The sequence below is a fragment of the Nicotiana tomentosiformis genome, chromosome 9, assembly GCF_000390325.3.
Source record: "Nicotiana tomentosiformis chromosome 9, ASM39032v3, whole genome shotgun sequence".
NCBI lineage: Eukaryota > Viridiplantae > Streptophyta > Magnoliopsida > Solanales > Solanaceae > Nicotiana > Nicotiana tomentosiformis.
This window is the reverse complement of record NC_090820.1, coordinates 105,735,349-105,757,571: the sequence shown is the minus strand read 5'-3', so window position 1 is coordinate 105,757,571 and position 22,223 is coordinate 105,735,349. Positions and strand designations below refer to the sequence as shown.

Here is a 22,223-nt window from a genome sequence, read left to right as displayed (position 1 = left end):
CATGACCAAATGCAGTGCACCAGGATGAACTACAAGTGGAGGTTGTTCTTTGCAAATACCCTATCAGCTTACTTGACATAGATGGGAGTACTATGGGACAAGGAGAATGACGACATTGAGGCTAAAGATCCAGGACCATATGATGTTACTCATGCACTAGAGCCGAACAAGGGAAGGTCTTCTAAGCACACCATTCAACAGTTGTTTGAGCAAATGCAGGCTGATATGCAAGAGGACAGGGCTGAGTTGATAGCGACTCGTGTAGAGTTGAGTGCCACCAGATATGAGTTGAGTCAGACTCGTGTAGATCTAAGCCGAGTCCAGACTGAGCAGGCCACGATGATGAGGGAGGTATCATTACTCCTCCGTGCTCTGGTTCAACGTGCAGATATAGACATCTCACAGCTGCTTGCATCGTCCACTGCTGGACCATCCACTTCTGCTCCTCCTATAGTCCCTGTGGCTCCACACACCATGCGTACTTGGGCCGATGTACCACCTGCTACAGGCTCAGCTCCAGTTGGTGATGATAGGACTGTGACAGCTCTCCCTATTCGTGAGGATGCTATTGCAAGGCCGGATGGGGTCTTGATGAATGCCATGGATGCTGATGCTCTTCCACAGACTGTGGATGAGCCTTCCACATTGACTTGAGGGAGTTTCTTCTCACCCTACTTTACTATATTTGTGTGCATTGGGGACAAAGCACGGTTTTAAGTGTGGGGTGGGGGGTTATTCATATTTTTGTGGATGAATATACTTAACTGTTACAATTTTTGTTGATTTTGATACTGTTGAGGGCTGTAATATTCACTGGATTAATGACCTATAATAGTTAGTAAATTCATCTATATGGAGTAACTCTCAGTTCATTGTTGTGTGTAGTCGTAGTAAGTAGCCTTATCAAAGAGAGAAAAAAAATAGAAAATAAAGGACTTTTCTCGACGACGGACTACCTGGACTGTTCTCTCGAGGGATTAAGGTCCTTAGAAAAATACAAAAAGATTTTCATTTGATTTTTGAAATTAGTGTTAGTATTAGGAGATTGACAGAAAACTAAAGAAAAGCACAAAAATAGAGTAGTAGCCTTGAGTAGTTAGTAGATTTTCTTTAGGTAGTAATAATCTCCTGTGATTTTTCTTTGTGCCTCGGTTCTTTTTCATGGGATGTATTTTGAACCGGGTAGTGATTGTTTATTTTTAGAGTAGATTAGGAATTTAGGGAATAAAAGGAGCAAGAATGATGAACCTAGGCGCCCTTGACTTGTTTGATGGTAGCATATTTATGCTTTGGCATGTGTAGTATCTTCTGTATGATTTGAAAGTACTGATGATGCCTTGTTAAATTGGATAGCATGTTTTGTGGCGCCTATGTCTCGTTTGCATGACTTATGTTCACCTTGTGCTTAATGCTTAATATCTCGTTGCTCCGTGAATACTTACATTGCTTGAGAGTCGGAATGTGATCGTCCTTAGTGAGTCATGTGCCATGTATGGTGAGGTTTTTGTGTAGTCCATGTATTGTACTTGTGTCTAGAACTTGCCCGGTATGTGAGTTGAAGCGAAATTTGAGGTGATGCTCGGTTTGAAAAATGATTTTAGGCTTTCTTTGATCTTTTTGAGCTTATTGCTTATCATAAATAAAGTTTATCCCTAGTTAACCATTTTGAGCCTATTGACTTTTATTTGGTACCCACATTACAAGCCTATACCCTTTTTATTCTTAATTGATATTGTTTTGATCCTTTTACCTCTTAAAGCACTTTAATTGTTAGATGAGCGCTAAAAGAAATAAGAAGGGACAAGTGTGGTGTGACTTTTGAGTGGAACCAATGAAAGGAAGAAATGTGCACTTGTTTTGTAAAATACTACACCACTAGCGAAAATTGAAAAAAGAAAAAGAAAAAGAAGGAAAAATAGAAATGAATAAATTATTGTCTTGTTCTTGTTAGTGGGTATGAACTAAAGTAGTGCTTAAAGAAAAAGGGACTGTTTTGGGGGTGATATTGTTTGTGAAATTGAAGTGGTATTGAAGAAAATACGCTTAAAGTAATTTTGTGATGCATTAAAGTGCTTAGGAGGGTGAGTCACTATTCCTTAAATATATCCTACCCGTCCCTTAGCCCACATTACAACCATGAAAAAGTCTTAATTGATTTTAGATCGAGCGAGCTTACATTAGTAGAGATTCACATTAAGGGCAATCCTATGGTACCAATTGCATGCATGTGACTTCTTTGTGAGAGTGAGCGATTTTCTTTGATATATGTGAGTTATTAAAATATATTTGATCATGAGATTCGAATGTTGGATTGAACTCGCTCTCTTGTTCTTGTTATGAGGGCACATGGTTTCACGAGGGATAGGTAACTTTATTAGATTTCTCTATGATGTTGGGTGTTCAAGCCAGGAGTGCATTGTGACATTGAGTCGGTTTTTGAGGTTAGGATTGTTGTGAGCATGTTGTCTTTGTTCGAATATTTTTTAAAGAATGACATAAGTAAATGGAAGTGTATGTGATGCATATTCTAGAGCCTAATTGTTGCAAATAACCATAGTCATAGGTGTAGTGTGCTTTGAATAATAAGCGCTTAATTTGTTTCGTCTACTATAGTGATGGTTTGTTCGAGGACGAACAAAGGTTTAAGTGTGGGGTGGTGATATTGGGCATATTTCGATATGTGTTGATGTTACTTTACCCATTTTTAACCGCTTTTTGATGCTATTTGATCTTTAAAATCCCCGACATAGTTTAATTATTGGTTTTATGAGTAATTGAGTTGTGTGTGATGATTTAGAGTATTTGGAGTGCAAAAATATGAAGAAAAGGTGCTCTAGGTAGAGGAAGAGGGGTTGGATGTGTCGCATCCAATCTAGAAAAAAATTAGATTTCGTGCACCCTTAGCAGTGAAGTCGGCCCATAGCATCCGCACCTGGGTAAAGCTGAGATGGAGGAACAAAGGGTGGATGCGAACAAAGGGTGGATCCACCCTAGCATGCGAAGCTGAGAAGTGGAAGACAAGGTGGATGCGACGCATCCACCCTAGCATCAATCCCTGAAGCTGATTTGGATTAGAAATAGGAGAACTTTGGCCCACGACTTTTCTACGCAATATATAAGCCAAAAATGCCTCTTTTAGGGCATCTAACATATTGGAAAGGGGGAAGAAGCCACGAAAAAGCTTGGGAACCACGGAATTCATCTTGAGTTCTTATTTTTCCTTCTTTTATTGATTTTTATGCACTCTTGTGAATCCTTTGATGATTGCATGAACATGAGTGGCTAAGAACCCTATTATTCTAGGGTCATGGGCGATACATGAATGTTGATGTTTGAAGTTTAATTTGACAAAGTTGATTTTATCATATTGGGTTATTTATTTAATTCTATTTTTAATTAATTTGCTGAGTAGCTAACAGTGAATTACTATCTACGAATCTAGAGTTGAACTCGAAATTGGGAATTCTAGATTGCATATAGAATTAAATAGAGCAAGTTCTTGAACCCGGACATCGGGGAACGGATTCGCAATTAGGATAGAAATATACCTAATTGTCTTGCTCGGTTGAAATACAGGAAGTGTAAATGCATTCTTGTTAATCTTAATTCCATAGACATATAGGCATTAAGTTAGCTTGAATAGGCAAGTAAGAACTCGACAGATTCTTATGAGTAATATCAACCCTGTCAATCAACAATCCAGATAAATCAATTAGTTATTTTAAGCTAAGAATGCAACATGATTGTTAGATAACCCGTGACCCTGGAATATTATCTCCTATTTATTGTTATTCGAAATCATTTAAGTGTTGTGGTTGATCTCTAGTATTTCATTAATTGATAGGTTTTAGGTGGTAAATTAGAAAATTATCTATTTTGTGAGAAATCGCTTGAATCGATAAGTTATTTGAGTTTGAGTTAGTCAAAAGTTAATCATAAGTCTTCGTAGGAAGGATACTCTACTCACTACTATATTACTTGACGACCACGTATACTTGCGTGAGTGTGTTTGGTCGCAACAGAGCCAATCATTCCACGATATTTAGTTTCATCAACAGGATTTTCCTGTTCATCTTTGTCAAGACTTGTTGAAGGACTCATCAGTATACCAATAGCTTTAGTATTACTTATACCGAACTTCTGAATCAACTCCTTTGTGTATTTTGTCTGACATATAAACTTTTCTTCTTCAGATTATTGAATTTGAAGTCCAAGAAAGAATGTTAGCTCTCCCATCATACTCATTTCAAACTCACTTTGCATAAGATTTGAAAATTCCTTGCACAAAAGAGGATTAGCACTACCAAAAATAATATCATCAACGTAAACTTGAATAATGAGATTACCTTCCAATGATCTTTTAATAAAAAGGGTAGTGTCTACTTTACCTCTTGTAAATCCGTGATCAATAAGAAATGAGCTGAGTCTTTCGTACCATGCTCGTGGATCTTGTTTAAGTCTATACAATGCTTTGGTCAATTTGTACACATGGTAAGGAAACTTTGAATCTTTAAATCCAGGGGGTTATTTTACATATACCTCCTCATCAATGAAACCATTTAAAAAGGCACTTTTGACATCCATCTGGAAGAGCCTAAATCTTTTAAAGGATGCGTATGCAAGAAAATTTCGTATTGATTCCAGTCGAGCTACTGGAGTCAAGGTTTTTTCGTAGTCGACTCCTTCCTGTTGTGAGTATCCTTGAGCTACTAATTTGGCTTTGTTTCTCACAACCTTTCCATCCTCATTTAGCTTATTTCTGAAAATCCATTTTGTTCAATTACAGGAGTGTTTTCAGGCTTAGGCAGCAGTTTTCACGCTTGATTTTTGTCAAATTGATCTAGCTCTTACTGCATTGCTTGAGTCTTTCAGAGCTTCCTCTATTTTATTTGGTTCAATCTAGGAAATCAGTACTATGTTTGCTTTCTTCTTGAGAGCTCCCCTGGTTTTCATTCCTTCGCTTGGGTCTCCTATGATAAACTTTTGAGGATATTCTGGTTCACCTCTCCATTCATTTGGACGAATTGTACTTGTATGAGTAGTTGACTCCTTCGGAGATATTGATTGACTGTTGCTAATCTCATTAGTTGACTCCATTACACCATCAAGTTTATTAGTCGACTCTTAAGATTTGCTTGTCTCCTGAATTTTTTGAATTTAATCTTCATCATCTGCAATAATTCTTTTCTCGGCCGAAGTGTTATTTTCATCAAAGATAACATGTACTGATTCTTCTACACACAGTGTGCGTTTGTTATAGACTCTAAAGGATCTACTACTTAATGAATAACCCAGAAAAATACCTTTGTCACTTCTTGGATCGATTTTTTCAAGATTGTCCTTACCATTATTGTGAATTAAGCACTTGCTTCCAAACGGATGAAAGTAACTTATATTGGGTCGTTTACCTTTTCACAATTCATAAGGAGTCTTCTTTAGGATGGGTCTTATGAGGCATCTATTGAGAATGTGACATGCTGTACTTACTCCTTCTGCCCAGAAGTGATTTGGCAACGAATATTCTAGTATCATAGTTCTTGCCATATCTTGTAAAGTCCTATTTTTTCGCTCAACAACTCCAATCTGTTGGGGAGACCTTGGAGCAGAGAAATTGTGGGTGTATCCTTGATCATTATAGAAATCTTCAAATACTCTGCTTTCAAATTCTCTTCATGATCACTTTGAATTGTTGTAATAAGATACCCCTTTTCTCTTTCGACCTTTTTACAGAAGATCTCAAAATTCTTCAAAGCTTTATCTTTGTGAGATAGAAAAATCACCGAAGTAAAGCGTGAGTAATCATCAACAATAACAAAGGCATATCATTTTTCTCCTATGCTAGCAGTTCTGGTAGGTCCAAATAAGTCCATATGAAGAAATTGTAAGGGATTTGAAGTAGATACAATATCTTTGTTTTTTTAAAGAGTTTCTAGTTTGTTTACCAATCTGACATGCAGCACATACATGATTTCTAGAGAAATTGAGTTTAGATAAACCAATAACTAAATCATGCTTGGAAAGTTTCTCTATCAGATGCATGCTTGCATGACCAAGTTTCTTATGCCATAACCATGGATCATCATATATGGATGTTAAACAAATATGACCATCTATATTTTCAAAACTATCAAGAATATAAACATTTCCATACCTTTTACTTGGGAGTATTATTTTACCTATCTCATCTTCAATAGCACAACCTGTTTTTTTGAACTTTACTTCATACCCTAAGTCGCATTGCTGACTTATACTCAGAAGATTGTAGTTAAGTCTGTCAACAAGATAAACTTCAGTGATATCACAATTATTATTGAAAGGAACTGTTTCGGTACCGACTATTGTTTCTTTTGAGTCATCACCAAATTTGACACTTCCTCCGTCTATTTTTGTAACTTCTTTAAACAGGTTTTTATCACATGTCATGTGACTGGAACACGCACTATCTAAGTACTATTTTCCTTTGCGACTCCATCTATGGTGTTCCTGCAAAACATAATTATCATTTTCTTTTAGGTACCCAAGCTTGCTTGGGTCCTTGTTGGTTAGTATTATTGGACTCGGGAATGTTTTGGGGTTTTCAAATCCATCCTGAGACATTTGATTTACGAAATCGGCAAAAATAATATTGATGTCCACTTTTGTTATAGTAGTGACACGTAAGTCCTTATCCATCTTTCATTTGTGTTAGTACTAGTAGACTCTTGTTTTGGCTAGTCCTTCTCCAGTTGACTTGTAAGTCGCCTGGTTCGACTTGACAGAACTATGACTGGTGGATTTGCGCATGCCATTGAGTTGCATTTGCTATTCCTGAAACACATCTTGAAGTACTTCTTTTTCAATTTCGCATACTTCAAGCTTGAGTTTGCAGTCTTTTACTTCTTTGTTGAGTCTCTTTAGTTCATTCATCATTTTTTGAGGCTCTTTCAATGTAAGGTCAAGAATATCCTGCAATTTATTACATCTTTCACAGTTTTAAGATCTTACCTCGCTTGTTTCACCTCGCGCCATGAAACATTTCTCATTGTCATCTTTGCATTTGTCATCTGAAGTGTCTTCATCTGTCCAGCACCCTGAGAGTTTGTTCATGTCGTTTTCCAGAATTGTCATGAAATATAGATTTGCTATCTCTTCGTGTTCTGGACTGTCTTTATCACTCCAACTTCCAAATGATTTATTCTTGTTTAAACCTATGGAAACCTTTCTTTTAAGATCAGGACACTCAGCTTGAACATGCCCAAATCTTCCACTCTCATAGCATTTGCCATCATTTTTGTCTTGTTCGTTATATTGCCTAGTTCACCTGGGTAGTATCCTGCCTCTTTGTCTGCTCTTTCAGCTGTAGCCTTGAAAGCAGTTGTTTTCTTCTTTTCTTCTTGGTTTGTTTTCTTAAGATGAGTTTTCTCTAAGGCTATAAGTTCTCCTCAAAGTTCATCGTATGATAATTTGTTCAAATTCTGTGATTCAAGTGTAACCACTTTTGTCTGCCAAGTAGTGGGTAGACGTCTCAAAAGTTTCCTAACTTGATCACCACTTGAGTATGGTTTGCCAAAAGCTTTTAGATCGCTAATGATTTTGCTAAATCTGGCAAACATCTCTTCAATGGATTCTCTTTCTTTCATTTGGAAGAGTTCGTAGTCATAAACCAACATGTTGATATAGGTTTCTTTCACTTTACTGGTTCCTTCATAAATAACTTCAAGTTTATCCCACATCTCTTTGGTTGTATCGCAACTGGAGATTTTCTCATATTCCTCACCACTTATTGCATTATAAAGCAGATTCCTTGCTTTAGCATTAACTTGCACAACTGCAATTTATTCATCAGTACATTCATCTATATCTTCAGGATCAGCAGGTGGTTGAGCAGCAGCCGGCAGAGGATAGTTTCCCTTTTTGATAACTCGCCAGACCTTGACATCATAAGACTCTGCGTATATTTCCATACGTACTTTTCAGTGAGAGAAATGTTGTCCATTGAAATATGGTAGCCTTACTTGCGATGTTCCTTCTTGGAAGAGTGCACCAACAATAACTTGATTAGCCATGATCTTTTCTCACAAGCTGTTAAGCAAAAGAAAAATATGAGCTTTACTCTGATACCAATTGAAAGTACAGGGGAGGGGGATTGCTTATTTTAAAATTAATTATAATAAGTTGACTGATTTTTCAATTAGTCGACTAGATGTAATAGCGAGATAATAAGAAGTGCAGAATTAAAATATAGAAGTAAAGTGCAGGAATTAAAGATACCAGAGTTTTTATACTGGTTCAGATTCAATGTGAATCCTAGTCTAGTCCCCTTGAGTTGCAAGGGAGTTCTCTTTTAGTGATTGAGTTTCTTGAGCACAAAGTGAATGGTGTAGTTTACACCAACAACTCATTTCTATGTCACTCGTCTTTTTTTTTGATACAATGCCTCATCAGTATTTTTCTCTCTTTCTTCTCTAACTTGTTACACAACAGATCTAGTAAAGCTACAATGTTTGTTTGAAGTAGAACAAAGAGAGGGTAATTGGTTTGATCAAAGTATGTCTCTCTAAGATTTAAGGTTGCGTATAAATACTTTACAGGAGACCGTTAATGAAGAGATTTGCCAACCCAAGAGATTTGATCCTTGAAAAGAAATTGATTCTTTTCAAGAATAAGGTTAATTCTCGTTACTCTTCCTTGATGTGTGGATTTTGACAGCTTTCCATTTTTAAGTCTTGATAGCGCCGGATTTGCTCCTTAATTCTGGGTCCTTCCAGTAATAGCTACTGATTGATTATCTTGCCGGATCTTCAAAGCTTCTTTTCCTTTTTAATTCTTCAATCAATCTTGGATTGATTATCTCGTCGGATCGTTAGTGCTTCTTTTCCTTTTGAATGCTTCAGTCGATCTTTGATTGATTTCTTCCTTCAGCTTTGATTGTTTCTCTTTGTGCACTTCAATCTTGGTTGATTTCCTTGAGTCCCTACACCAAAAGCAATTATATTATTTTTTATCATTAAAACTAAAATCTAACACTATCCTGACCATGGTATAATTTTGTTATTTCTAGAGGCTTGTAGATGAGTCCCGTATATTTTGTATGTCAGTATTTTGGCCTTGCCAACCCTGTGTATATATTCAGTTTGGTATTGTTGGTTGTAGACGTGTTTTCGGATGATTCATAATATAGTCTCATCGGCCTTGATTGGTATTGTTAGCTTGTAGGTAGGCCTCGTCGGCGTAAGTTGAGAGCTATACCCCTCCAGAGTTCACAGTTACAAAGTGGTACGCTTGGGTAGAGTATGACACCGGGTGTCGGCCACATTTCCCTAGGTTTGGGGCGTGACACGCTTTCTTTGTCAAAGGAGAATTCCTGGCTGATGGAGAGCTCGAGTTCTTGGGCCGTAGGAAATTTTGGATTTTCAATAGAGCGGAGGCTAAGTGATCAAAGAAAATGAGGCCCTACTCACTACAAACGAAAACACCACAAGATCGAGCTGCGGACAAAGCAATTCATTGCGTACAGACAGACTCATAGTCAACAAGACAACGAAACTAGAAAACTTGGCACTAAAATAGGATATCCTATGACTACAAGCAGGCATATGCCAAATTCTATTAAGACAATTCAACAGCTAGAGATTCTCACGACTTTCTTTCCTATAGAATCATGGTCAAAAGTTTTACAGAGATCTCTGTCTGTTTCCCTTTTGTAGTATTATGCTGCTATACGTACAAAAGAAATGATTGGGACGGAGGCTTCTTGTTGCTTTCTCGCAATTTATGTGATAATGTTTAATTGAGCACGAATTTTAAAAAAATAAAATTTTTTAAAATTTGTGGTCTAAAATAAGTTATAAATATTTGTGTGATTATAATTAGATCATCTCATTAAAGATAAAATAGACATTTAAAAGTTAAATTGCTATTAAATATAAAAATATGTCATTGTATTTGTGACTTAATAAAACGGAAAGAATGTCACACAAATTTAGACGGATGGAGTTCTTCTTTGTACTGGTCAGTAACATGTCGCCTTTTGAACGCCCTTTATCGGAAATCATATTATGTAAATAGAAAATTATACTATTTATTTATAGATCAAAAACTACTATTGTATAAGTATATTAAAAATTTGAATACCCTTAACAAAATTTAAGTGTCCCATGGATGGCCTATTGGAACACTTAGTAGGCGCAACCTAGGTTCATGAATGTACTATACAGTTGTTGCTTATATCTTGATGCCTCGTATAATTTATGTGACAGTTTACATGTGCTTGCATTATTATATGTGCTCATGGTTTTAGAACGACTTGTCTAAGGCAGTTAGTCTCTCAGTCCAGACTCAATTACCACGGTATTGTCGTGAAAACTCGTTTTTGGACTGGTAATTAAAAAATAACCAGTATTTGTAGAGTCATTAAAAAGTAACCACTATTTTTCTGAAACACGGAAAGTTCCAGTATAATATATTGAATTATGAAGCTCCTACATATAAATATCTAGCATGTTATGTTGGAACTCCAGCACACGAAAAGTTCCAGAATAATATGCTGGATTATGAAACTCCTGCATATAAACTTCCAGCATAGTATATTGAAACTCCAGCACACACAGAGTTCGAGCATAATATGCTAGATTATAGAGCTCATGCGTATAAACTTCCAGCATATTATGTTGGAACTCCGGCACATTATGAAATTCCAGCACATTATGTTAGAAATCTCATACGTAAAAAATTCAAACTACAACATATTATGCTGGAATATTTTTGAATTTTTAAGGGTGTTTTTATTCAGATTTTATCTTTACATGAAAAAGTAAAAAAAAATCAATTACTTTTGAAACTATGGCTATATATTTTTCAATTACTAGTTATAAATCTGCCTATTTCTGATCTTTTTACCGGTATTGTCCGCTTTGGCCCGATCTCCCTAGGCCACCTAAAGGCTTTTTGGGCTCATGATTTTGTTTCCTTAGAGATTGTAACCCAAAAGATGATTTGGCAGTTGAATCCCGAACTCGCCAGTATATGGCAGGAATGTTGGCTTTTCCTAAGGTAAGGTTCATAGGAACATGTGACCAAAAATAGTTTTTCAAACCCCTTTATCACTACATTAGAATTTTTTATTTTATTTATGTAGTAATTTAACGAAAGGGATTCAATTGAACCGCGGGCGTCTAAGTGATTAAAATTAAGTATATCCTTCAACCAATTTGGTAATTTGCCAAGCCCATTGAAAGCTAATCATATGTTTTCCACAAAGGAAAATGTGGTCATCTCTAGATTATTGGAAGTTCAATTCCAATAGTGGAGATTTGTTTCCCTACTTGCCTTCATCAATTATCTAGCCAAGGGAAGTGAGACATACATTATTTTTTAAGTGCCTTCTTCAACATCTTTTGGAGTGAAAAGGAGAGAATATTTGGAGTCATGATGGACCATTTGGGCTTCCTTTCTTCAGCATATCCAAATGAATTATGCGAATCAGGTGACTATAAATAGTGGGGAACAAAGCTCGGAGACGTAGAACAAAAATTCGTTTAACTGCATCAAGATTTCGAGGGGCTCATTCAAGGCTTACTCGAACTATTACTCAACAGAAAATCTAAAGTATCTCGAGGAAATTTCAAGAAGATTAATGGAGTACGAGAATCACAGGCGATTCTCCTTTAGCAAGAAAGCTATGCTTTATGCATAATTTCTTTCTTGCCAAGGGAGAATTGCCCTGTGTTTCTTTATTTCCACAATATTGCTGAGTAAAACAACAAGAGTTTAATTAATTGTTTTCTACTTCTTTTTCAAATGGAAATCATGTTCATACAAAATCCAACATCTCGTAGAAATCTGCTTTGCTGAATGTCTTTAGATATGAACTAGGCTTCTCAAATATATCTTGGTGCTTTTTCTCGTAGGAAGTTCACTTTAACTAACAAGGATTATAGTGGGATGAATATGATATCAAACCTTAACTAGCAGTCTCAGAGTTAAAGTTATAAAATAAAAAAGAGTCGGAGTGTTTTCACCTTTTGAATATGGTATTTTCTAATATTTTAAATTCATGTCTAGATAGATTTTAGCGTCAAAATCGTATGAAAATAGATTTTTTGGTTTCTGCTCAAAGGAGTTTTATACTATTATAAAATATGGTACTACTACCTATTTTCTTTACTGAGATTGTGAAATTATAATAATGAATGAAATCATCAAAGTATAAAAACCCGACCTCTTCGTATGTTTGCTTACTAAACTATATTTTGAGCATGCAAGTGTGTCTATACAACTATTTGTGACTTGCTTAAGCACCCGTTTGGACATAGATTCCCAATTATTTTTGAAAAAATTAATTTGGGGTGAAGTTTTTGATTTCAAATTAAAAATATGTTCGGACATGAATTTTGGGGTATTTGACATGTTAAAAAGTCCTTTTTATTCTTTTTTTCAGCTAAATAGTCTCATATGATCATGATTTGGCCAAAAAAGAGATTTTAAGTTATTTTTGGGATTTGAAGTTTTGGTTTTGCAAATTTCGAACTTTTCTCTCCATCTTTAGGACTCTATACGTAGGTTGCGGGTTTTCTTGATTAAGGATCTTCATGTTGATCTAAAGAAGGCGTCTAAGCTAATAATTGAGTTTTATACATGATTATATTCAAGTTTTTACATCCAAATTATGGGATTTTGATGCAGAAATTTATGGAATTGAGCGGCTAAACCCAAAATATAGAAAATCGAGGAATTGAATGACTTTTTGAATTTCAATAGAAAAACTAATATATTTGGAATCACTGGATTATGATTAATCTGAAAACATATCAAGTCCATGAATTTGACCTGGTGACCAAGAATTGACTTTTTGAATCTTTGACTTATGGATGGTTATTCTTTTGAATATTCGAATCATTGACTAATCAAATGCTAGTGGGTTGCTCTAGTGGTAAGCACTACTTCCAACCAAGAGGTTGTGCGTTCTAGTCACCCCAAAAGCAAAGTGGAGAGTTCTTGGAGGGAGGGAGCCGAGGGTATATCGGAAACAACATCTCTATCCTAGGGTAGGGGTAAGGTCTGCGTACACACTACCTTCCCCAGACCCCACTAGTGAATTATACAGGGTTGTTGTTATTGTTGTTATTCATTAATCAACATTAATTTCTAGTAGAATACTGAATCGTTCATTAATCAACATTAATTTTCAGCAGAATACTTCATCTGTTCATTTTTTGTTGTTCACCTTTTTACTTTATACTTTCTTTAACCTAAAATAAATAAAGTATATATTTTTAGAATTTTATTCATAATAATAATAGTATTTAAAAAAATATTAAAAAATAATTTGAATTGAGTAATTAATGATAATGATAAAATAAGAAAATACATTTATATTTCTCTTAATTTACTAGAATGAACAACTAAAAGTAAACGATATTCCTACTATTGCTCAATTAGTAAGTGGGAATGAGAGCTGTATCCTGTTAAAAGAGAGCTGCATCCGGATACAAATAGGATCAGCATCGTGTTTTTGCCGTTTAAAGGATTAGAACCGACAGTGCAGACTTTAGGCTTTTTGTGATTGGTTAATTTTGTATAGGTACTGTAGCATCATAAACTTTTGGCCGTGTCGACCATTTTACCCATCTTGTGATATGCCTTTCTATTTAGAATCCTACACGTGGCTTCACCTGCGGAGTTATGTCAGCCATTTATAGTGGGTCCACAAATACATGGAGTCTATTGACAAGTTTGTCTTTGAATTGTTGCTAAGTAATTTATTGTTTTTTACTTATTGTCTTTGAATTGAATTGTTTACAAGGTGAGTTGCTCTGATGGAAGCACCCTCCACTTCCAACCAAGAGGTTGTGAGTTGGAGTCATCCCAAGAGCAAGGTGGGGAGTTCTTGGAGGGAAGGATGCTGAGGGTCATTTGGAAACAACCTCTCTACCCCAAGGTAGGGATAAGGTCTGCGTACACACTACCCTCCCCAGACCCCACTAGTGGAATTATACTGGGTTGTTGTTGTTGTATTAAGCTTTTGGGCTTTCTAATTCTGCGCATTTTCCAACCAGAAAGTTTTGAGTAAATTATATTGTAAGTTTCAGAAAATTCGTGTCATTTACGATAATAACTGAGCTCACTATTTATAGCTGCACCTAAAGAATAAGGTCCTAGGATCATGCCCTTTTTTAATGTCAATTATGAGAGCCATTGATGAGTGTGTAACGGTGAGAATAAATGACAAATTCTTTGTAACGGGCAGTGTACTAAATACTGTAGAATATTCTCCATTAAATGCTACTGGGTGGCAGGCATCTATTACGTCTTTATGAACGTCATTCCTTCTAGTGATAAATGGAACGGTTATTTTCGGTTTTAACTATCCTTTGCCTTCGGCTCCCCGTGTCACTCTCTTATGCAGCCACTTAACATAACATATTTTACCATATACATATAGTCCCCCTGCTTTTCGGTGACATAACTTTGTATCACCAGGAAGTTGGTATAAATATTCTTTTTGGCGGTTATTTTTCTGATCCCATCTGAAAAGCTTTTGACGGCTGATTAGACACACGTCTCTCCGCATTTAATGCCCCGAATATGCGTCATCTCACAATTCAGCATAACCTTTCCCGGTTATCAAGGTAATCATGGCCACGAATTTAGCCGCCTAAACCTTTACTTATACGCATCAACTTCCTTCATTCATACTCCATAATTCGCCAAACTTTGTCAAACCTTTTTCATTCAACTTGCATTCTATTCTTCAACCTTTCTTTAAAACTTTTCAAACGAGAAACATTTTTCCTTCTTCCAAATCATACGATGGCTTCTTCTTCAAAAAATACTAGTTTCTCAAAGAACAAAAAAAAGTCGAGGACGCCGCTTCTCCAACATGAACACGATCATCCCTAGAAGTCTTGTCACAACAAAAGACTTCGAAGAAAAATTTCATTCTGTTAGCCCTCGTACATGGGCCGTTAGCAGATATCCTTCTTCCATATGTCATACCAGTATTCCTGCTGCGAAGGAAGATTGTCATTGTCAGGATTTAAACATTATAGCTCCTGACCTGGGGGAGCGGGTAACCTTACCCAAGAAGGGTTTTAGGTATGTCTATACATATCCCATCACTTTGGGGACATTTTCTCTGAGTGGAGTGCTTGACTCTATCATTGAGGAGTTTTGCCTCCGCTATCAAGTGTGTTTGGCACAAGTGAGTCCCTCCGTGTGGAGAACGATTGCTTGCCTCCGGCGCTTGTGCGAGGAAACGTGGGAGAAACTATCTTTAGCTTATGTGATGAACCTTTATTCCCCCAAGATCTTCCGTGAGGGGGATGATCAGCTTCAGCAAGTGAGGCCACCATGCGTTGCTATCCATCATGGATGATGCTAACGACCGTGGGTGGATGGAACGATTTGTTTCTGTTGCCATTAGTGACATCATTCCGGCCTCGTCACCTTCCTTCCCGGAATGTTGGAACTGCACTCGTAAGTATACTATTTTCTTCTACTCTTGTTAAAGATCCTTTTCTCGTCATTATTAACTTTTCGTTCTTTACTTGCCTTAGCGACTTGGTGGGTTCTCTTTAGGGTTGAGAGCTTAGACCAATGGGTTCAAAAAAATTTAGACATTACTACGCCCGAAACCCGCTCGTGAAAAGAGTTATCCTTGAAATATGGGTGGAAGGCCAAAAATCATAGTAAGTTTAACTCATCATGTCCTTACCTTTTCTTATGAGAAAGTTATCTGATTCTGCTCTCCTGTTGAATATGGGTCTACCCAAGGGCTCAGTTGTCGTCCCCAAAGAGGACATTTTGGCTGATCCTGCTGATGCGGCGAGGCTGATGCAGAAAGCGTTTTCATAGACAGGCGTCTCCGGGCCTACTTCTTGTGCAAGTGCTTCTTCTCGGAGTCCCCGGCCAGAGAACAAACAACCACAAAGAAGGCATTCCTCCGCGGACCGGGGAAAGAATAATAGGGCAAAGAATGCTGCCCCCGAGTCATCTCCGGAAGTCATGGTGATGAGCCCTCCACCCAGGTCGGCCATAGATACCATGATGATTGACAATGATGGAGAAGCTAGCGAGGATGAAGCTTCTCTACATAGAATATGACGACCTTCCTCAACTCAACATACCGCTCAATCTGTTGAGTTAGTTACATCAACCGAGGACGATGTCTCGGCACTCTGGGGGAGTATGAAATGGCGAAAAATGCCAACTCTCGCTTCCGGATCCTAGTCGGTACACCCGGTATTGTGAAGCTGAGTAACGGGTCCCTTCCATCTTCGATTGATGAGCAACCAGCAACCAGCACTGCATTTTTCGCATACTTCTTATCATTTAACACCATCAACTTCATCTCCTTCTTCACTAACTCTTCCACCAGCAACTGCTACATCATCTCCACTGGCCGCATTTGTCCGAGAAGAGGGTGTTCCTCTCCCCCAGTCCCCAGTTCATGGGAATTTGGGGCAAAATTATGCTCCCCTTAAGAAGATCCGCAAAGGAGGAGAAGTGTTACTCTCTCGGTGTCCACCGGATGCAATTTGCTATTCCGGCCGGTGAAACTTGCTAACTATCTGAAACCTTTTGCTTCAAAAAAAGATTGGGAAAAGGTACAGGCTCTCTCGGGAGAGTGCTTGTTGAACAACACCATGCACAACGCCGCAGCGGTACATTCTTCTCTTCTTTTGTCATTTCTTCTATCTTTGATTGAAAAGTCTTCTGAGTTTGCCTTTCTTATTTCTTAGGCCAATTTCCTTGCTTTCGAGGGCCTTCAGAGGTTGATTCTGGAAAAAGAAGAACTTACCTCCGCATGGGATCAACTTTTGGCCGAGCGGGAGCAAACTGCTGCTCGCCTCTCGGAATTTGAAGCCAAAGATGTTGAGGCCGTTGCATTGGAGACTCGTTTGCAGCCAAGCGAGCAAGAAGTGGAAACCCTTAGCCAAGAGATTGGCCCGCTGAGGATTCAATTTGATGAATCCAAGGCCAAGTGGGCTGAAGTCCATAGTGTCGTTCTTGCTACAACCGATTGTGAGGCTGCCTCCGTTGAAAGATTGACCAACTTAGAGGCAACCTTGAACTCCAAAACTGAAGAGCTTGCTACTACAAGGGTGAAACATGCCCAGTTGGAAAAGAAGTATATGAAGACTATTGAGCATAATAGGATTTTTAGCTCAACTATCTGTGACCTCGATGTTAGCCTCAAATCCATTAAATCCGCCCGAGACAACCTTTCTGCCGAGTTTACCCAACTTAAAGAAGAACTTAAGCGTCGAGCGGCTTTCCTCGTTATTGAGAAAACTTATGTTATGTAAAGCATGAGGAGAAAAATCTTGGAAGAGGCTAAAGCAGGTATCATTAACTTTGATGCCGAAATTGCTAAGGCCCATGAGCTTGAGTCAGCTGCTAAAAGTGGTCTCCCGACATGGCATGATGCTTCTGGTTTTACTAGTTCCAGTTCCGAAACTTCGGGAACTGAAGAGGAACCGGAAGGCGAAGATGTTGAAGGCCAAACTGATAAGGGCCAAGATGTTGAGCCATCGACGGATCTACCTACTTCACCTGGGGGCGCAAACACTTCTCTTCTTCCGGGTTCCTAAGATGCAGCAGTTTAGCTTTTCCTTTCTTTTTCCAACTTTTGTATATGTGCTGCTTCGGCACGTTTATTGTGAATAAATAAATCATTTGCTCAAATATTGCATAAGTCTTTCTTTCGTTTAAACATTTATGCAAGTTTTAATCTTTGCATTCTTTTTTGCTTAAGTGTTCTGCGCAAGTTTTATTGTTTCTGTCTTATTATGTAAGGCCTTGGGTGTATTTTTCCCCCGAAAGCATTTGGATTTCGGGCACAAGTTATTTCGAAATCAACCCTTTATCGTGAGGGTTTTTATAAGAGAGGGCCCTCTTATGTTTACAGTGCTCTTGAAAAGGACGTCTATGTTCATTACGGCACTAGCATTTGAAGTACTTGTTTAACTTTCAAATGATAAAATCAATTCATGGATCAGACAAGAAACAAGATGGAAAATAAAAGGACTTTACTTTATTCCTTCCTTTTTCAAAAAGTAGATAAGCATTCGTTATGTTAAAAAGAAATCGTCATTTCTTGTGGCTAACTCATACAACTTGTTTCTACGGGTCTAGCTGCGCAGTCCCTGGTCCCGATGATACAACTATGTTACCGGTTTTCGTGCTCCGGTCGATGTGGCTGTCATTGTTGTCGTATCCTCATATCATTCTCCCCTAGTGTTCGAATGCAAAGAATGCAAATTGGAACACTAGAAGTTTTGCACCTTCGAGGACCCCACTAATGAATTGCTAAACAATCTTCAGCTCGATAACAAACTTCACTTCCACTTATGAATTTATGCTATCGAGCAAAAGACTATCTAATAATCCTCTAGTGGTTTGCACTTGTGAATGGTCGAGTAACCTCTACTTGATAGCAAACGTACTTCCCCGTTGGGAATTTTCTATTGAGCCAAAGATTATCTAACAGCTCCGGAGTGGTTCTTCACTCGTGTGCCTTGCTATTGAAAGTTTTATTACTGCTGTTGAAACTTTCTTCGTAGTATGCTTTCCGTTGCTGACTCATTAAAAACCTTGCCAGAAAAATCCAATTGGGACAAAAACTGGACGAAGAGAAAAAGAGTGCAGCACATACTTTCAGTACAGGTGATGTTTGTCAGAAATAATATCTCTCGTAGTGTGCCACATTCAACTTGCTTGGCAACTTTTCTCTATCCTGATTCTCCAACTCATATGAACTTTTTTCGGTGATAGCTAAAACCCGGTAGGGGCCTTCCCAGGTTGGACCTAGCTTCCTTACGTTGAGTTCCCGGGTGTTTTGAGTTACTTTCATAAGAACCAAGTCTCCCACTTTGAAATAATGGAGGTTGGTTCTTCGATTATAATATCTTTCCATTCTCTGCTTTTGGGCTTCCATTCTTATATGTGCCAAGTCCCTGCGCTCATCGAGTAGCTCCAAGTTGACTAACATCGCTTCATTGTTCGTTTCTTCTCTTGCCTGGAAATATCTCAAGGTAGGCTCTCCTACTTCTACCGGGATTAAGGCTTTTACTCTGTACACAAGGGAAAAAAGGGTTTCTCCTATGCTTGATTTGGCCGTTGTTCGGTATGCCCATAGCACTACCTGCAGTTCCTCGGGCCATTTACCTTTAGCCGCTTCCAACCTCTTCTTAAGATTTTGAATAATCACTTTCTTCGTTGATTTCGCTTGATAATTTATGCTTGGATGATAGGGTGAAGATGTGATTCTCTTGATTTTCAAATCTTCAAGGAACTTTGTGATCTTTGCGCCTACAAATTGTGGCCCATTATCGCAGGCTATCACTTCTGGTATTCCAAATTTGCAAATTATGTTCTCCCACAAGAAATTCACCACTTCATGTTCGCATATCTTCTGCTAAGGACCTGCTTCAACCCACTTAGAAAAATAGTCAGTTAAAATTAAAAGAAGCTTTACCTTACCAATGGCCGGTGGTAGTGGTCCGACGATATCTATTCCCCACTTCATGAACAACCACGGAGATAGAATTGAATGTAATGGTTTTGCTGGTTGATGTACGAGTGGTGCGTAGCGTTGGCACTTATCGCATTTTTGCACGAAAGCTTTGGCATCTTGTTCCATTCGGGGCCAATAATATCCTTCCCTTACCAGTTTTAGCACTAGGTAATCTGATCCCGAATGGTTTCCATAGATCCCTCCGTGGACTTCTCGCATAACATAATTAGCTTTGGACGCTCCCAAGTATCGGGCCAGCGGGCCTTGGAAATATTTCTTGTATAGTTGGACTCCCTTGAAGCTATATCGTGTTGCTTTGGCGCGCAGTGCCTGGGACGCCTTGGAGTCTTTGAGAAACTTCACGTGCTCGAGATAATCGATGGTCTCATTCCTCTAGTCCTAGACCAAATTAGTCATATTTACCTCATAGTAGTTATCCGCATCCAGGACCGAGTGCATGAGTTGTACTACCGTCTCAGAATCCGATCCCTTCATATTCGTTGATGAACCGAGGTTAGCTAGTGCATCTACTTTTGTATTTTCTTCCCTCGGGATATGAGTAATCGAGCACTCCCGAAATCGAGACAGCAGAGCCTGAACCTTCACTCCGTATTGTTGCATGTGTTCCTCTTTGGTTTCGAAGATCCCGTAGACCTGATTTACCACCAGTTGGGAGTCGTATTTGATTTCTATGACCTAGGAATATAGTCCCCCGGCCAATTCGAGTCCTATAATCAAAGGTTCATACTCTGCTTCATTGTTAGTTAAAGGGACCATTTTGATGGCCTGCCTTAGGGTTTCTCCCGAAGGCGCGATTAATACTATGCCAAGCCCGGACCCCTTTACGTTGGAAGCTCTATCCATAAATAAGGCCCAAACTCTTGATGTCGATTCTGACACCATCACTGTTTCTTTGGTCGCTAGAGGCAGCAATCCCGGACTGAAATCGGCCACTAAGTCGGCCAAAACTTGTGACTTAATCGCAGTCCTCGGTTTATATTCTATATTTAATTCACTCATTTTGAAGGCTCATTTGGCCAATCTACCCAATTTGTTCGGGTTTGTGTTCGGATGTTCCGCAGGGGAAAGGTGGTCACCACAGCTATCGGGTGACATTGGAAGTACGACCTCAGCTTCCGAGCGGCGACTACAAAAGCTAAGGCTAGTTTCTCCAAATGCGGATAGCGAGTTTCTTCTCCCGTTAAAATTTTACTACCGTAATAAATGGGAGATTTCGTACCTTCGTCTTCGTGGACTAAAACGACGTTTACCGCTACCTCCGAGACTGCAAGGTAAACTAGCAGTGTTTCACCTTCCTTCGATTTTGATAGTAACAGAGGGCTTGACAAGTACCTTTTCAAATATCGCAAAGCCTGCTGGCATTCCGGGGTCCATTCGAAGTTGTTTTTCTTTTTGAAAAACGGGAAGAAGCGGTGGCATTTCTCTGATGACCAGGAAATAAACCTGCTCAAAGCAGCCAATCTCCCTGTGAGCCTTTGAACTTCTTTCACGCTTGATAGCTGGTCCACGATGTCATCGATGGCTTTGATTTTATATGGGTTTACCTCAATCGCCCTTTGTGATACAAGAAATCCTAAGAACTTGCTAGAGCTGACCCCGAACGCTCAATTCTTGGGGTTAAGCTTCATGTTATGATTCCTTAGGATGTCAAGAGTTTCTTGTAAATGCTTAAGATGATCACCTGCATTCAAAGACTTAACAAGCATGTCGTCTATATAAACTTTCATGGTTTTCCTTATTTGTTTTCTAAACATCATATTTACGAGCTGTAGATAAGTGGCTCCGGCGTTCTTTAGCCCGACGGGCATCACATTATAGCAATATGTGCCGAAATTTGTTATGAACGAAGTATTTTCCTGATCTTCCGGGTTCATCTTAATTTGGTTGTACCCGGAATAAGCATCGAGGAAACTCTTTAACTCGTGGCCGGCCATTGCATCAATCATTTGATCAATGTTTGGCAGTGGGAATGAGTCTATTGGGCACCCCTTATTCAAGTCCTTATAATCTACACACATGCAAAATTTATTGTTCTTCTTAGGAACTACTACTATATTAGCTAGCCAATCTGGATACTTTACCTCTCGGATCGAACCGATATCAAGTAGGCGAGTTACCTCTTCTTTGACGAATTTATTCCTACCCTCCGCAATAGGGCATTTTTTGTCTTACCAGAGAGATGTTGGGATCCAAGCTTAACTTGTGTACGGCCACTTCCATTGAGATACCTGTCATATCTACATGCGACCACACAAAACAATCAACATTATATTTAAGAAATTTAATAAATCCAGACTTGAGCTCGGGGTGCAGTCCTGTCCCCAAGTGGAATTTCCTCTCCAAGAACCTTTCAAACAATGCAACTTGCTAGAGCTCTTCCGCGGTAGATTTTGATGCATCCGTTTCTTATCGTACTTAGAAATATCTAGACACCTGATAAGATTCTAGCATTTCTTCCCCTTGGGTAACTTTAGTCAATTCGGGCGCAGGTGCAGGTTCCTGTACTTGCTATGCCGCTTGCTCCTTCCCTTTGCTACTAGAGACCAAAATCGCATTCATCTCTCTTGCCACCTGTTGGTCGCCTTTTATCTGTTTGATTCCTTCGTATTTTGGGGATTTCGGCAACTGATGATATGTTGATAGTACGACTCTCCTCCCGTGCAACCATGGTCTTCACAGAATAATGTTATAACCCATATCACTG

The 22,223-nt window shown here is 38.5% G+C and overlaps 1 protein-coding gene across 1 annotated transcript; it reads left to right on the top strand.

Moving 5' to 3' along the window:
* Nucleotides 1-16,039: 16,039 nt before the first annotated feature.
* Nucleotides 16,040-17,288, top strand: LOC138899317 (uncharacterized). Its single transcript, XM_070185478.1, has 3 exons — nucleotides 16,040-16,121; nucleotides 16,576-16,643; nucleotides 16,722-17,288. Exons 1-3 carry the CDS (start codon nucleotides 16,040-16,042, stop codon nucleotides 17,286-17,288), a joined length of 717 nt encoding a protein of 238 aa, XP_070041579.1.
* The last annotated feature ends 4,935 nt before the right edge of the window (nucleotides 17,289-22,223 follow it).

Excerpts from the sequence above, each read along its gene's own strand:
- LOC138899317 (XM_070185478.1), top strand. The coding sequence starts at position 16,040 with ATGGAGAAGCTAGCGAGGATGAAGCTTCTCTACATAGAATATGACGAC. Across the intron at positions 16,122-16,575 it reads CATACCGCTCAATCTGTTGA|ATTGGGAAAAGGTACAGGCT; the intron begins GTTAGTTACATC and ends CTTCAAAAAAAG. Across the intron at positions 16,644-16,721 it reads CCATGCACAACGCCGCAGCG|GCCAATTTCCTTGCTTTCGA; the intron begins GTACATTCTTCT and ends CTTATTTCTTAG.